Source organism: Sinohyriopsis cumingii, chromosome 1 (assembly GCF_028554795.1).
Source record: "Sinohyriopsis cumingii isolate HCF-2022 chromosome 1, ASM2855479v2, whole genome shotgun sequence".
Lineage (NCBI taxonomy): Eukaryota > Metazoa > Mollusca > Bivalvia > Unionida > Unionidae > Sinohyriopsis > Sinohyriopsis cumingii.
In genome coordinates this window covers 169,513,051-169,530,560 of record NC_142961.1, presented here as the reverse complement: position 1 = coordinate 169,530,560, position 17,510 = coordinate 169,513,051, and the positions used below count along the sequence as shown (strand labels likewise).

The window sequence follows — 17,510 nt, the reverse complement described above, 5'->3', positions numbered from 1 at the left end:
CAACATTACCAGACAAGCATTGAGGTGGAACCCTCAAGGCAAGCAGAGAAGGGGCAGACAAAGAAACACCTGGTGATATGACCTTGAGGCGGATGGCACTAAGATGGGTTACACCTGGAGTCAGCTCGAGGGGATGGCACAGGACAGAAGTCTCTGGCAAAACTGAACAGATGTGTTAGAACAGGAAATCATTTTTCCTGGTAAAATGTTTCTTCAATAATCATAATATCTTTGAAATTTTACCATTACCTTGCAAAATGCAGCCATCGCAGCCAAAGATTTTAGCTATGAGAAGTAAATGTTTTCTGTTGTGGCCATCAGACAGAATGATCCCTCTTGATAAAAAGCTTCATATCAAATCAGTTACTACAAAAATAGAATGTATGCTTTCCTAGTAGGACTTAAATGTGTGGAGGCTGGGAGGATCTATCTCTATTATGATTGGGTAAGTATTATCAATGATACATGTTACAAAATTTTTAAAAATTTTTTCCAGCAAATGTTTCACATAAAAAACATACTTGATCACATAAACATTAGTAATAAAAGACTGCTACCTCCTGAATCCAACCCCTTCTAAAAGGCAAAGATTCGTCTTTTCTGTCCTTAACTTATAGACTAAGGGTAATAATGTTTGCCTATTACACCCCTTTGCCACCAACAGGTGTCACTAATCTTAAGCTGTGCAAAGTACCAATGAGGAAGTTTGTAATGTGGGGTGGTTGTGAGAGTTAGTAATGTGATCAAGTAAGTATTCTTAGAGAAACATAATTGACTAGAAAAATTGAACACATTCCCGGATCACATTAACATTAGGAGAATAGGTAATAGGATGAAGGAATGCTGAGTATCCTACCAATACCTCAGGTATCCTTCTAGGGAAGAAACATTGTATTCCCTATCAGAATGATTCCCCACTTTCCAACTTAAAGCAATACAGCCTATGGTCACCTGATCCATGATTGCTCCATCAGGTAATGAAGATGATTACTTAAATCTTTGGGGCCCAGAGTGGCCAAGTGATCTAAAGCGCTCTCTGTTACGGATCACTGCCATCTCACCTCTGTCTGCGTGGGTTCGAGTCTCGGATTCGGCTAATGTGGGTATGTGAGAAAGCTTGCCAGTAGCTTCTCGTGGGTCGGTGGTTCTTCCCAGGGTTTTCCCAGGTTCTTCCTCCACCATTAATACTGGCCGGCATGCATAGCCTATCGAGTGCTTAAAAATGGCATTTAACCCCACAACAACAACAACAACAACTTAAATCTTCTTATTGTCAAAATTCACTGGTGAATCTAGCAAAGCTATGAGGCTGTGTTGGTTTAATTGGGTCCGGTAGCCTTCTGTGCCACAGCCACAGGACCAAACAGATCCATGTTTTGTCTCTGCAAAGCCTAATCTGCATGCCAGTCAACAGGGTCTATGATATCTGGCACTGAAAAATGTGGCTCACAGAGATCACTCTGAAATCCTTATATGTAGCTCTGATCATTTGAGATTTCAGAGTAACATATAACCCACATAAGCCATGAAGATAGGCTTGAGAGGAGAAATCCTGCCTTTATGTGGAGAAAGAGTCTTTTGTGGTTGTCATGACTTCTCTCCATGTGCTTCAAGTAGTGCTTGAGGGTACAGACAGGATTACCTCTTGTGTGGTCATTGCTCTTGACATATCTACAGATACCAACTCTCTTACTGCCCAGTGATGGTGACTGTGACTAGCTGTTGTTGTTGTTGTAGGGTTTAACGGCATTTTTTCAGCACAAGATAGGCTATACATGATGGCCAGAATTAATGGTGGAGGAAGAACCCGGGAAAACCCCAGAAAGAACCACCGACCCATGAGAAGCTACTGGCAAGCTTTCTCACATACCCACACTGGCTGAATCCGAGACTCGAACCCACGCAAACAGAGGTGAGATGGCAGTGATCTGTAACGGAGAGCACTTTAGACTGTGACTAGTTCTTGGCTACTAAGCATGGTTGTATCACAAGGATCACTAAACCATAATATCTGAATTAAGGACAGTTGAGATGACTGAAAAGGCATGTAACTCACTCACCCTATATGTTGAAGCTGAAGCAATCAAGAAACAGCTTCATCAAGGTGTGGTCAAGAGCTTGAATTTCTCTCAATTGTGTCATGTTAAGACCCAGAACAGATTCTATTTTGGAAACAGGGTGAGAAATTTTGGTCTATTCCAATCAAAATTGGCTAGCAGGAATGACATATATTTATCATGATCAATATTTCTGCCATTGTGCCTGAATGTGTCATATATCATGGAGAGTTACCCTTTGATGTCAAAAGGGTGAGCCTGTACTGGCAAACTGCCACAGCAAAAACAAACTGCAGCAATTTCTGAAAATTTATGAATTAAAATATGTAGATATGTATCTTGCATATACATGCTGATAGCAAAGTCTCCCTCCTGAGTGGCATTTAATACCCACCTTGGTGTTTCCATTTTGCACTGGCCATTAGATCCATGGGCTCAAAATGAACACTACTCTACTGTGCCATAGTTAGTGATTTAGCCATTGGATTTGTAAAAACAAGTAGTCATTAATCTGTTGGTGGAGTGAAAATTAAATATTCTTTCTATCATTTTGATTATTCGCCTGAAAACATCTCCTCAGTCTCTGATAGTCTCTGTTGTAAATTTGTTTCTTTTGTGGCCTGCTTAATTATATCTTCCAACTAGACACTGAAAATGAGGTTAGAAGAAAATGGCTTCAATCAATACTTGATGTTGTTAGTGGTCCTTTACATAAGTGGATAATACTGTATTCCTTTCTACAAGTTGAAGATTTGTCACTGCCATTAATGTATTGGATAGTGTGCTGTGCAGTTGTGTTTAGTACCAATGCCATTTGAGAGAAAGATTCCGCATGCATGTCCAGTGGTAGTCATGGTGGGAGAGGATAAACTGTCTTATGCTATATGCCAGTTGGAAGGTTGCCATCAAGTCCAACATGAAGCCTACTGCCACAACATTCCAGACCAAATATTGTTTGTCATTAAAGGACTTCCAGCCTAGTCATACTGAGAAGGGTTTTTATATTCCTTGGCCTGTAATGTTTCTGTCTATTGCAGGGGTGTCTGTGAAACCGTGGTGTTTGTTAAAATAAAAATAGTCTAATGAAACTATGATAGTGCAAGTGTCCATAAGCAACCAAACAGGTCAGCCACAAGACCAGAATGGGGTAGATAGTGCAAGTGTCCATAAGCAACCAAATAAGTCAGCCACAAGAGAAGAATGGGGTAGATAGTGCAAAGTGCAAGTGTCCATAAGTAATCAAATAGGTCAGCCACAAGACCAGAATTGGGTAGATAGTGCAATTGTCCATAAGCAACCAAATATGTCAGCCACAAGACCAGAATGGGGTAGATAGTGCAAGTGTCCATAAGCAACCAAATAAGTCAGCCACAAGACCAGAATGGGGTAGATAGTGCAAAGTGCAAGTGTCCATAAGCAACCAAATAAGTCAGCCACAAGAGAAGAATGGGGTAGATAGTGCAAAGTGCAAGTGTCCATAAGTAATCAAATAGGTCAGCCACAAGACCAGAATGGGGTAGATAGTGCAAAGTGCAAGTGTCCATAAGCAATCAAATAGGTCAGCCACAAGAGAAGAATGGGGTAGATAGTGCAAAGTGCAAGTGTCCATAAGTAATCAAATAGGTCAGCCACAAGACCAGAATTGGGTAGATAGTGCAAGTGTCCATAAGCAACCAAATAGGTCAGCCAAGACCAGAATGGGGTAGATAGTGCAAAGTGCAAGTGTCCATAAGCAATCAAATAGGTCAGCCACAAGACCAGAATAGGGTAGATAGTGCAAGTTTCCATAAGCAACCAAATAAGTCAGCCACAAGACCAGAATGGGGTAGATAGTGCAAAGTGCAAGTGTCCATAAGCAATCAAATAGGTCAGCCACAAGACCAGAATGGGGTAGATAGTGCAAGTGTCCATAAGCAACCAAATAGGTCAGCCACAAGTCCAGAATGGGGTAGATAGTGCAAAGTGCAAGTGTCCATAAGTAATCAAATAGGTCAGCCACAAGACCAGAATGGGGTAGATAGTGCAAGTGTCCATAAGCAACCAAATAGGTCAGCCACAAGTCCAGAATGGGGTAGATAGTGCAAAGTGCAAGTGTCCATAAGTAATCAAATAGGTCAGCCACAAGACCAGAATTGGGTAGATAGTGCAAGTGTCCATAAGCAACCAAATAGGTCAGCCAAGACCAGAATGGGGTAGATAGTGCAAAGTGCAAGTGTCCATAAGCAATCAAACAGGTCAGCCACAAGACCAGAATGGGGTAGATAGTGCAAAATGCAAGTGTCCATAAGTAATCAAATAGGTCAGCCACAAGACCAGAATTGGGTAGATAGTGCAAGTGTCCATAAGCAACCAAATAGGTCAGCCACAAGTCCAGAATGGGGTAGATAGTGCAAAGTGCAAGTGTCCATAAGTAATCAAATAGGTCAGCCACAAGACCAGAATGGGGTAGATAGTGCAAGTGTCCATAAGCAACCAAATAGGTCAGCCAAGACCAGAATGGAGTAGATAGTGCAAAGTGCAAGTGTCCATAAGCAATCAAACAGGTCAGCCACAAGACCAGAATGGGGTAGATAGTGCAAAATGCAAGTGTCCATAAGTAATCAAATAGGTCAGCCACAAGACCAGAATTGGGTAGATAGTGCAAGTGTCCATAAGCAACCAAATAGGTCAGCCAAGACCAGAATGGGGTAGATAGTGCAAAGTGCAAGTGTCCATAAGCAATCAAATAGGTCAGCCATAAGACCAGAATGGGGTAGATAGTGCAAAGTGCAAGTGTCCATAAGTAATCAAATAAGTCAGCCACAAGACCAGAATGGGGTAGATAGTGCAAGTGTCCATAAGCAATCAAATAGGTCAGCCACAAGAGAAGAATGGGGTAGATAGTGCAAAGTGCAAGTGTCCATAAGTAATCAAATAGGTCAGCCACAAGACCAGAATTGGGTAGATAGTGCAATTGTCCATAAGCAACCAAATAAGTCAGCCACAAGACCAGAATGGGGTAGATAGTGCAAGTGTCCATAAGCAACCAAATAAGTCAGCCACAAGACCAGAATGGGGTAGATAGTGCAAAGTGCAAGTGTCCATAAGCAACCAAATAAGTCAGCCACAAGAGAAGAATGGGGTAGATAGTGCAAAGTGCAAGTGTCCATAAGTAATCAAATAGGTCAGCCACAAGACCAGAATGGGGTAGATAGTGCAAAGTGCAAGTGTCCATAAGCAATCAAATAGGTCAGCCACAAGAGAAGAATGGGGTAGATAGTGCAAAGTGCAAGTGTCCATAAGTAATCAAATAGGTCAGCCACAAGACCAGAATTGGGTAGATAGTGCAAGTGTCCATAAGCAACCAAATAGGTCAGCCAAGACCAGAATGGGGTAGATAGTGCAAAGTGCAAGTGTCCATAAGCAATCAAATAGGTCAGCCACAAGACCAGAATAGGGTAGATAGTGCAAGTTTCCATAAGCAACCAAATAAGTCAGCCACAAGACCAGAATGGGGTAGATAGTGCAAAGTGCAAGTGTCCATAAGCAATCAAATAGGTCAGCCACAAGACCAGAATGGGGTAGATAGTGCAAGTGTCCATAAGCAACCAAATAGGTCAGCCACAAGTCCAGAATGGGGTAGATAGTGCAAAGTGCAAGTGTCCATAAGTAATCAAATAGGTCAGCCACAAGACCAGAATTGGGTAGATAGTGCAAGTGTCCATAAGCAACCAAATAGGTCAGCCAAGACCAGAATGGGGTAGATAGTGCAAAGTGCAAGTGTCCATAAGCAATCAAACAGGTCAGCCACAAGACCAGAATGGGGTAGATAGTGCAAAATGCAAGTGTCCATAAGTAATCAAATAGGTCAGCCACAAGACCAGTATTGGGTAGATAGTGCAAGTGTCCATAAGCAACCAAATAGGTCAGCCACAAGTCCAGAATGGGGTAGATAGTGCAAAGTGCAAGTGTCCATAAGTAATCAAATAGGTCAGCCACAAGACCAGAATGGGGTAGATAGTGCAAGTGTCCATAAGCAACCAAATAGGTCAGCCAAGACCAGAATGGAGTAGATAGTGCAAAGTGCAAGTGTCCATAAGCAATCAAACAGGTCAGCCACAAGACCAGAATGGGGTAGATAGTGCAAAATGCAAGTGTCCATAAGTAATCAAATAGGTCAGCCACAAGACCAGAATTGGGTAGATAGTGCAAGTGTCCATAAGCAACCAAATAGGTCAGCCAGGACCAGAATGGGGTAGATAGTGCAAAGTGCAAGTGTCCATAAGTAATCAAAGAGGTCAGCCACAAGACCAGAATGGGGTAGATAGTGCAAGTGTCCATAAGCAACCAAATAGGTCAGCCAAGACCAGAATGGGGTAGATAGTGCAAAGTGCAAGTGTCCATAAGCAATCAAATAGGTCAGCCATAAGACCAGAATGGGGTAGATAGTGCAAAGTGCAAGTGTCCATAAGTAATCAAATAAGTCAGCCACAAGACCAGAATGGGGTAGATAGTGCAAGTGTCCATAAGCAATCAAATAGGTCAGCCACAAGAGAAGAATGGGGTAGATAGTGCAAAGTGCAAGTGTCCATAAGCAATCAAATAGGTCAGCCACAAGACCAGAATGGGGTAGATAGTGCAAAATGCAAGTGTCCATAAGTAATCAAATAGGTCAGCCACAAGACCAGAATGGGGTAGATAGTGCAAGTGTCCATAAGCAACCAAATAGGTCAGCCACAAGACCAGAATGGGGTAGACAGTGCAAAGTGCAAGTGTGCATAAGTAATCAAATAGGTCAGCCACAAGACCAGAATAGGGTAGATAGTGCAAAGTGCAAGTGTCCATAAGTAATCAAATAGGTCAGCCACAAGACCAGAATGGGGCAGATAGTGCAAGTGTCCATAAGCAACCACATAAGTCAGCCACAAGACCAGAATGGGGTAGCATTTTGAAGGCTAGTTCATCTTTTTGATTAGCAAGAGCTGGAGCTCTGAACCAAGCTGTTGATGGTGAAGGTTGAGGTGGACAAAACTCAGGTGATAATCTTCAGTCAATACCGGAGAAGCAGGGTCTCCTCAACAACGTTAAGTTCACCAAAGATGGAGCTTGTGAGCATACTTCATCATCTATGGAAGAATGTGGCAATGCCGAACCTCTTGTTCAATCTGAGATGGTACTCGTGATGACAATCTAAAGTGGCAGCCAACCATCCCACAGATCGTCCTCAAATTGATAACTTAACTTCCAGATGATCACTAATTAGGTGCTCCCTAAAAGTGGTATGTAAACAAGTTGGTTCCATATCATGTGGATACTGGGGCACTAAACTGGATAGAAATGCCCTGAGTGTCCAGTGGCATTATAGTGAATATGCTAATCTATGAGAGTGCCAGAGTTCTGATGTTGGGTAGGTATACTGGACAAAGACGTTCCCTACTTTCACTTTAAAGGTAAGATTGGCCATGGTTGCAACTTGCTGCATCCTGAAAAATATGGCAGTCTGATCATGGCAGAACAGTGCTATTTTATCTTCCATGATGTCCAGTTCTTTATTCTGGGATGGGATATTTGATATTTGATCCAAAGATGGCAAAGGTGGAGCTGAGGGCTGCAGCTGTTGACAATATCCTGGATTGTTGTACTCATTCAACGGGAAATCATTATCAGGGTGACATCAGCATGAATGCTAATGGCATCCTCATCTGTTGCACTGTGTTTCTGTTTTGATTGTTTTCCATAGCTGCCAACCTTCCAGGCTCACAATTAGTGAAAATAGGGATAAAAAGTTGTGAATTTGGACATGAATTCGTGAAAAATACCATGACAATAACTCCATCCACTCTGATCACTCCATCCACTCTGACCATCAATACTACACTATATCAAGTTCACAAAATAAAAATAAAACACTACATATATGCAGAAATATTTATTTATCAAGACATGATACTGTGGCAGACTTGAACTTCCTCAACTGCTTGATCGTAAATTTGTTTTCTAAACAGTTCTGACTTCTTGCCTGCTGGTTGATCTTGGGGACTAAAATTGCTGACAAATTTTCTGCAGCTAAGGAGGCCCTAAAGTCTGTCTAATTTTTCCTCACTAAAGAAAATACTCTTTCGCTGTCACTGTTGCTGTGAGGAATGCACAGGAGCTGCAGCATTTTTGGTTCTTCCACAGGAAAATTTGGAAGCGATTTTTGAGTCCGGGAACATTGGTCAGAACAAATGTTTAGCATGGTCTCCAGCTGATAAAAGTAGATTGTGTTTGACAAGAAAACTCACAAATAATGCTTCAGCGTTGGTTGTTGTTGTTGTTGTAGGGTTTAACGCCATTTTTCAGCACAAGATAGGCTATACATGGCGGCCAGTATTAATGGTGGAGGAAGAACCTGGAAAACCCCCGGAAAGAACCACCGACCCACGAGAAGCCACTGGCAAGCTTTCTCACATAACCACATTAGCCGAATCTGAGACTCGAACTGACGCAGACAGAGGTGAGATGGCAGTGATCCGTAACAGTGAGCGCTTTAGACCACTCGGCCACTCGGGGCCCCCTTCAGCGTTGGTAGCCTGCAGGTCTTCCGCCAATGGTTTAAAATATTCCAGAGCTGAAATCTGCGAATTCTTAATTTTCTCAACTTCTACATGTTTTTTGCAACTGACATTCTTCCTCACATCGTCTCTGCGATGGCACACTGAGTGCAAAAAGCATGAATGAATATCAATGTTTAATGGCAGAATGCACGGCCAATTTTTGATATATTCCAAATTAAACTTCACTTTTTGAGTAATACATTTCTTTTTCCTTGGTGGTGAAGACATTTTCAAGATCTTACATGCGATGCTGAACAGTAACTTAAATCAGTGTTTTGACGCATGCGTGGAGCAAATTTCCGGTTAGGCCCCAGTTTCTCTCAAAAGCATTTGTAAAACTACTCTTATACATATAGATTAAAATAGGCTAAAATGCTTGCTACCAGGCCAACTGTACTAATCGACTGTAGATCTACTAATATCGTGACCAGCAGTACCGGACCGTTTCGGAAACTGCGAATATCACGACTAGCACTTAACAGGAAATTGGTTATTTTATTAAAGATTTAAAATAATTGAGGATTGGAAAATTCATGAATATTTGGCTTACAGCGCGAATCCGTGAATCGCTGAAAAAGTCGTGAATTTCACACCAAATTCGTGAGGGTTGGCAGCTATGGTTTTCTATGCATGAAGACCAGTTGACATTCTACAAACTCTTGCATACCAATATACTCACTTATAAGACAAATCCAACTGCAAACTGCACAGACCCAGATCTGTTGTTGCATAATGCACCAGCAGATCTGGTTCTGTGCAGTTTGCTAGGAGTAATCAGTAGAACCAACAACATAGAACCTGATCAACAGGAACATTATGATATGACAGATCAGGATCTTTGTTCTTTGCATTTTGACTCAACTTAAAGGCAAGTATATACGGTATACAATGTGTGTTCCCAGAGTGTCAACCTACACATGCTAGATATGTACTATGGATGTCATCCACAGCCCTCCACTGTTTGCACATAGCAGAAATCTGTAATAAGACTTAAAGCAGACAATGTTATGCAAGTGTAACCAGTCATGCATTCTGCTTTATGAACCCAAGGTGTGGATGTTACTGGGCTAGTACAGTTGACTGCATAAAGTTACCTGTGAAAAAGGACCAATGTGCCTGTGTTTATGACAAAGATGTAATTCTACAATAGATGAAAAGACTTTAAAAGAAAGGAGCAAGGAAAAGAGGGAAATATTGATGGAGTATACTTCGATCAGGGGAGAAATTCCTCCAACTTGCTTTACTAATGAATATCTTTCAAAAAAAATTCTTGAAGATGATTTGCATGGTCTCTCAACAGAAGAGACTGTGCTACTCAACACAAGCTGTACACATAATATTTAGCACAAATCATTATATCAAGGGGAGATCACTCAAACCACCTCAAATGTAGTCAGACAACATTTAGCTCCCAAAGGTAAATATATTTAGCCAGGTGGGTTGGATATGTAAGACAGTGTTAGTACTCCGAAGGTATTATAATCATGCAAGTAACTATTTGAAGAATAAATGACGTGTCAGAACATATCCAAATGTACTGAATGCTGTTAAATCCATATTCAATAACAAATATATTCTTCTTTCAGCTGGTAAAATATTCTTTACTTTCTTTGCAACTGTTGGTGAAGAATATCAAAATGCAGCTTTGGAATGTTGTAATTGTTAATAAAACAATCACACTTTTAGAATATAAAGAATCAATCAATATCAAATGAATCTTACGAAATTTAATGAATGGAAAACTGACTTTTGATCTCATAAGCGTTTTGTCCAAATACACATATGGCTATTACACTGTAATCTATCTGAACAAATGCTTTAATTTGGTCAAGACTAGGAAATATGAAGAAGAACAATGTTTTGCATGTCATAACTTTTGCTATGGGTGAAACAAAATGATTGTTCTTGTTGTTGTTATTGTAGGGTTCAGTGCCATTTTTCAGCACAAGAGAGGCTATACATGGTGGCCAGTATAAATGGTGGTGGGTGAACCCGGGAAACCTCAGAAAGAACCACCGACCCACGAGAAGCTAATGGCAAGCTTTCCCACATAACCACACTGGCCAAATCCAAGACTTAAACCCACGCAGACAGAGGTGAGATGGCAGTGATTCATAACGGTAAGCGCTTTAGACCACTTGGCCACTTGGGGCCCCGAAACACAATGATAACACTGCAACAATATTGTACAAAGTTCAGAATGAAATAAGCAACAACTATATTTTTAAAAAAATGACACTACTTTCTTTATATTACATACCATAAACACCTTGGTAGTGTTGGGAGGCTTTGAGTTCAGAAGCCACAAAATATGTTTCTCCTCAATTACCTGCAAGAGAAACATGAGTTTTATGAGGGTATTATTGTTGTAATGGTGTAAATACAACATCTTATTTATCCAATAATAATCAGTGTGAAATGATAATGGGTTTCAAATATTCTCTTATGCTGAATGTGTTTAATAAAAAGAGTTATGCTCTATGTCAATTCAAATGGTCTTCAATTACTTCATTCATAAAAAGAATTAGTTACTTTTCACTACATTTAATGACACCAACCTGAAAATTCATTGAGCTACAGTTGCAGATATCATTTGTGATGATGTAAGGAATGAACAATTGCTTGTGTTCTACTTTTAACACCAACTGTATTTACAGTGCTGAGAAAGTTATGGCATATGTGTAGTAAAGATGAGGAATAATTTGGAATTTATTAATTAGAATTTATTCACATATAAAATTTCATAAACTTCAAAGCATTATACTAATGCAGTATCTCTGTATCATGCAACAGTAATTGCTAACAGTCTGTGTCCTTGTTTATTTCAACAGGAAAACATATTTAAAATAATTAATACTGTTACAACTCTATGGTCTTAAACTAAGTAAAAGAAAAGAGCCAAAACCAACAAGTTCAGCAAATTAAATTTTTTAAAAATATTTTCCTTGAATACAAAGTGAAAATGTAAAAAGAACTTGCAGTATTGTGAATTAAATCCTAAATTGTCCTAATTCTATGAATTCTAGTGGTGTTCCAAATGAATTCCAATCCTGAATGTGCTGATGTATCAATACCATGAAACAGTGTTGATGTGCTAACAGTCTTGATGTATCACAATGATAAAATCCAAGATGTCCTTAAATCAATTCACAATCATTTCAAAATTTGATTTAGTCATACAATAATCAATAAGCACTTTGTAATTCCCAGGAATAATTTAAGTAAATAAATCCTCTCAAATTAAAACTTAACACAACCAAAGAACTGATTCAATTTCAGACGATAAGATAAGAATGAGTTAATTCTTATGTAAATAACTTTAAAATCTTTTCCAACAAACCTTTATTGCAATAATCATTCTAAGAAAATACTATTTCATCTTCATCAAATTTTCCATCAAACTAAACAAAAATTTGTTTCTGAAATCTTCCAGGTTCAGAATCAAAGCTGTATCTAGAACTCAAAACTAAGTAAACATGTTCACCCTGCATGACATTAGTCACATAGACCAAACCTCCCACCCTCAATTATGGACCAAGGTCAAGTACACAATACAAATTAAATAAACATGACTGATCAAAACTGTATGCAATACAATGAAATTAGGAAATACATAAGAAATATGACAAAATAAAAGTTTAAGAAAATGAAATGTCAATCAGAGTTTGAGCCTTTTCTAAGCACACATTCCTGAATTATGTTAGCCACTAATATTCCATGAACATGTCCGATGAGCAAATGGAGCATATGGGTCCATTTTTATTACTAAACAGATTTCAAAACAAATAACTAATACACCATTAGCAAAACAGTCCCACTTTCACATCCATCCAAGGTGACACTTTGTTGTGTGTGTAGACAATCAACATTTTTGCATGTGGACAGAATCCCTTTGGCTGAATCAGCATAAGGAAATACATCTTCAGGTCAACTGAGACCTTATCTGTGAGTACATCTCCACTGTCATCCCCTTCACTGAATTAAGCAATAACCAGGGCAATGACATATGCATCTGGGGATTTTATACATCTGGCTCAAACAATGGAGTGATGCCATTTTCCATTAAATGCGACAATGAGTACTGTCTCCCTTTTGACTACTCTCTCAGTGGCAATGTGATAGCCAAGATTGAAATTCCATTTTTGATGGAAATGGAGGAGATTTTAAAAGGTTTGGTTTGCTGTCACTGACTTTGTATTAGCACCAATCCATAATTATCAATAATTTATGTTTTGAATGTGGTCTTTAAGAACACTGAAAAAAAACTGCATTGGGAAATAAAATTATTATGTGCATTTCAAAAGGATGTCTGCATCTTCTTTCATTTCGATCTCAGAATTAATGCTAAGTATTAGCAATGAATAATTTACCTAGTCAATCTAATTTTTCGAGTAAGCATTAAGCCTGTTCATTTGAAAAGGCATCGAAGTGACTGTCTGTATTATCTTCTATAGACAGATCACTGCTCAATATTTTTGCATGCTTTGCTTGGGTTTTTTCTTTAAATTAACAACAACTGACAAAATTAAGTACCCATTAATATACATTTTTTAACCAAACCATTAAATTTTACAACCCCAAATCACAGTAGCATTATTTACAGTAGATGGTCATTTAAACTGTTTACCAGGCAGAGATTCTCAAGTTTCCTCATTTTGGCCCATGACCTTGCTGTCTCAAAGTCTCCATTATCCAGCAGTAGGTTAAGAACTTCCTGTGGGTCTGACTGGGTCCACTCTACCAACTGACCCCAGTCTGTGAATCTGTAACAGCAAAGAGCAATAACAATAACAAGGAAATATTACAAGTTCTGGTATCATCCATGGTATATGTGATGATAAATTGCCTAACTATGATCCCTGAAGCCTGTACTATAGAAGACTTTCAAATATCTTGCCATTTTCAAGGTTACAACTTTATAAAGTCAAAAATATTTAATCTCCTGTCATTTGATTCATTTTGATACATCTAAATGTTTTCAGTTATTAGTAATGGTGGCCATATTTGATGGTGGAAGAGCATCAGCTGTACAAACTTGAAAGTCTTCTATGCAAGACTGATTTCAAATTTTATCAAATTTTATTGAGCAGCCTGGAGAAGAAGCTGTTTAAAGATTTTTTCTTTCTATTTTCAGTAAAATCATCCATATTTGATGACAGAGCTGCATTTTTTAATAAATTTAAAGAGTCTTCATGCCAATATGCTTTCTACTAGGTTGTGACAAATTCTTTGAAGCAGTTTTCAATAAGTCATTTAAATGATTTTTGTTTAAATTTTAAGTTTTTTAAAAAAAGTTTACTATTTTTATTAATGTTGGTTATATCTGAACTTAAATCAGCATCATTTCTGTTAAATATGATTATATTTAGTTCTATGGTTTTGGAAAGAAAGTTGAACTTTTGTGTTTTTAGTAAAGGTGATTATATCTAGTGGAAGATCAGCATCACTTGTAAAAAAACGAAAGCCCTCTATGCAGTAGATACTTTTTGTGGATGTAACTGAAACCCTCTTTGTGGTGGATCCTTTCTGTGGATGTTAATGAAACCCTCTTTGTGGTGAATCCTTTCTGTGGATGTTAATGAAACCCTCTTTGTGGTGAATCTTTTCTGTGGATGTTAATGAAACCCTCTTTGTGGTGGATGCTTTCTGTGGATGTTAATGAAACCCTCTTTGTGGTGGAACCTTTCTGTGGATGTTAATGAAACCCTCTTTGTGGTGAATCCTTTCTGTGGATGTTAATGAAACCCTCCTTGTGGTGAATCCTTTCTGTGGATGTTAATGAAACCCTCTTTGTGGTGGATGCTTTCTGTGGATGTTAATGAAACCCTCTTTGTGGTGGATCCTTTCTGTGGATGTTAATGAAACCCTCTTTGTGGTGGATCCTTTCTGTGGATTATGAAACCCTCTTTGTGGTGGATCCTTTCTGTGGATGTTAATGAAACCCTCTTTGTGGTGGATGCTTTCTGTGGATGTTAATGAAACCCTCTTTGTGGTGAATCCTTTCTGTGGATGTTAATGAAACCCTCTTTGTGGTGGATCCTTTCTGTGGATGTTAATGAAACCCTCTTTGTGGTGGATCCTTTCTGTGGATGTTAATGAAACCCTCTTTGTGGTGAATCCTTTCTGTGGATGTAATTGAAAGCTCTCTATGCAGTGGATCCTTTTTGTCAAAACTTGATCTAATGCAACTGAGGAGTTTCTCAGAAAAAGTTATTTAACGTTATGTTTTAATTTTCAGCAATTGTTTTTATTAAATTTGATAATAAACGATGGCTCATTTGAAGGTAAGTTTCTATAATTTGTTTTCCTTCCAGTACGCTTCCGTTAAATCCGAGAAAAATCTATCTTACATTTTTTTCCATTTTTTGCACTGGTGGCCATATTTTATGGTAGATCAGTATCATTCTGTACAATTTCAAAGTCCTTCAAGGCCAGATACTTTCTTCCAAATTTGATTAAAAGTTTCAAATACCAATTGCTCATGGACTCACAAATGCAAGATGCACAATGAATCCAGGTCAGCATCACAATGGACCCAGGTAATACATCATAAGTTCACATGGCTTTATGGCCAGGTGAGATAAATCAGTAAATTCAGTACATATAAAACTGAAAACCAAATTTTGAGGATTGAGAATATTGGAAGGAGAAATGTCTGCTATAGAGGGCTGCTGCAATACACCCCACAAAATCTTCATAATTTACCTGTCCAGTCGGGCATGTTTTTTCTTGGCCAACTGCTTTTCCTCTTCTGTTAAAAATCCTGATAACTGGAGTGATAAATGGAGCTGAACAGCCTTGACACATTCAGTTATCTAAAATGAGAATCAGAAATATATAAACTGCAGAGTAAAGAGGTACATTTTTGAATGGTAGAAACTACAAGAATCTATGCTGCCATTGGTATAAAGAAATCAAAATTCAATCAAAGAGTTACGATATTTGTCTCTTTTGAGGCTCTGCCAATTAGCACACAAATAAACTATGGAATCAGTACCTACCACTTACAATTTATTTTTATACTGACCCATTTGTTCATCAAAGCCAAAGTGAAACAAAATACTTCTTCAACCTGTATTCCATGGCATCGTTTAATTTAATTGCAAACAAGAAAGTTGTATAAAACACTGCTACCATGATGCCAGTGGCCTCAAATAGTTAAAAGAAATTGCTCCTTGTCCTACAAGGCATGGAATCATAATGTGACCATAATTTAATGTTATTTATGAATGAAAAAGCTAATTGTCCTAAATTAACCGTCACTCGTCTGGTTAATTGTTCTTAATTATACATCATTTGTCTGATTAAGCAGATGAGTGGATTTTCATTACATTGCAACTTACCATATTAGATTGACGTCAGACAGTCAGATGTCAACTCAACAGAGATAAGACAAGTAACTGAAATTCCTCATCACATCAGTAAGAAAAGAAAGACTGCCTTAATCACAGATTTAACTGATTATGTGGAATAAGACATGTAAGAGATGGTACTCTAAAATTAAAAATTCCAGGAAATTTATCATTTTACTGAATGATATTTGTTACTGAATTACACATTAACTTTGTAAACCTATGGTCCAAAGTAAACCAAGAGTCCTTCAAAAGGGAATGACTCCACTGGCTGAAAACTACTTCCAGGAATCCAAGATAAGACCATTTCTTATTTTTAAACACTGAGTGTTAACCATTCTGATATTCTAAAGCAATAACAAGGTTTTAAAATTGGCTGCTATGGCAACCATATTTGATGTAATCAGCACTTTCAAGAGCAACAAGAGATCATGGGAAGTATTACAGTAAAACACCCATTTCAATATGACTAGCCACTGAGGAGGAGGAGTAGCAATAACAAGAATTTCAAGACTGCCAATATGGCAGCAATACTGGATTTAAGAGTGGCCTTATGTTTGTTTAGAAGCACATAAATATCAAACGTCTTTGGTAAAAAAATCCATGTCAATACAGTCTTCCATTTGGGAGATTTGGTTTGGGTTGATGTTTTACAGCACAGCAACACAAGGTAGGTTATTTAGTGCTGATTTAATTAGAGTAAAGTGCCTTACCCAAGGATACACCAAGGTAGCTGATCCAGGGGGATCCAATAGGAAGATAGTAAGATCAGGACTAGCACCATTTCAATTGTGAGTTCAGCACAGTAAGCACAGAGCTACTGTGGTTCCCTATTCAGGAGGAGTAGCTATAAAAAGATTTTAAACATAGCTACTATGGCTGCAATAATAGGACTTTTGATATAAAAAAACCATATTGATATGGCTTTCTGTTTAAAAGCAGTGGCCAAAAGAAGAGTTTCAAGATGGTGGCCATAATGGCCATATTGAATCATGTCAGACTGGAATTATTTAAATTTAGAACCAACCAGAGATCATATGAATCAGTCAGAATAAAATATGAATCACACAGATATTCAAAGCTTCCAACCCGCAACCCCAATTATGCAAAAAAAAGCATCACTTTTTGTTTTCTTTGGTATCTGTGGTATGACATATATATCATGATATTTTTATAAAAGATGAAGAGCAATAAAAACTGACTATGATCTAGTTTACATGAAAATTTAATGAACTTGAAAGCACTCTAATTTATTCCATAGTAATAAATGCCAATATCACCCTTTTCTTCCCAAAGTACATATTATATTCATTCAAAATAATTAATATTCACTAAAACTTGACGAAATCCAGTGAAATTAGGAATATATGACACATGAGACAGCACTAAGGTGAATAAAATTACGTACCCTGGTGTCACAGTTTGAACCTTGTATAAGCATATGTTTTCTTGAATAATGTAAGTTACATGAAAATGTGTTGCTCAATATTTTATCATGCTATTTTGAGGGCGGTTGGGGTGGGGTG

The 17,510-nt window shown here is 38.3% G+C and overlaps 1 protein-coding gene across 1 annotated transcript in view; it reads right to left on the bottom strand.

The window, feature by feature from the left end:
• LOC149808360 (uncharacterized) overlaps positions 1-17,510 on the bottom strand; it is a 181,087-nt gene that overhangs the window by 71,694 nt on the left and 91,883 nt on the right. Inside the window, exons 22-24 of the mRNA XM_089976137.1 lie at positions 15,338-15,447; positions 13,260-13,395; positions 10,893-10,961 (exon numbers count right to left, since the gene is read on the bottom strand). Of these exons, the coding sequence (XP_089832263.1) occupies positions 10,893-10,961; positions 13,260-13,395; positions 15,338-15,447 (315 nt within the window). The remainder of the gene's footprint in view (positions 1-10,892; positions 10,962-13,259; positions 13,396-15,337; positions 15,448-17,510) is intronic.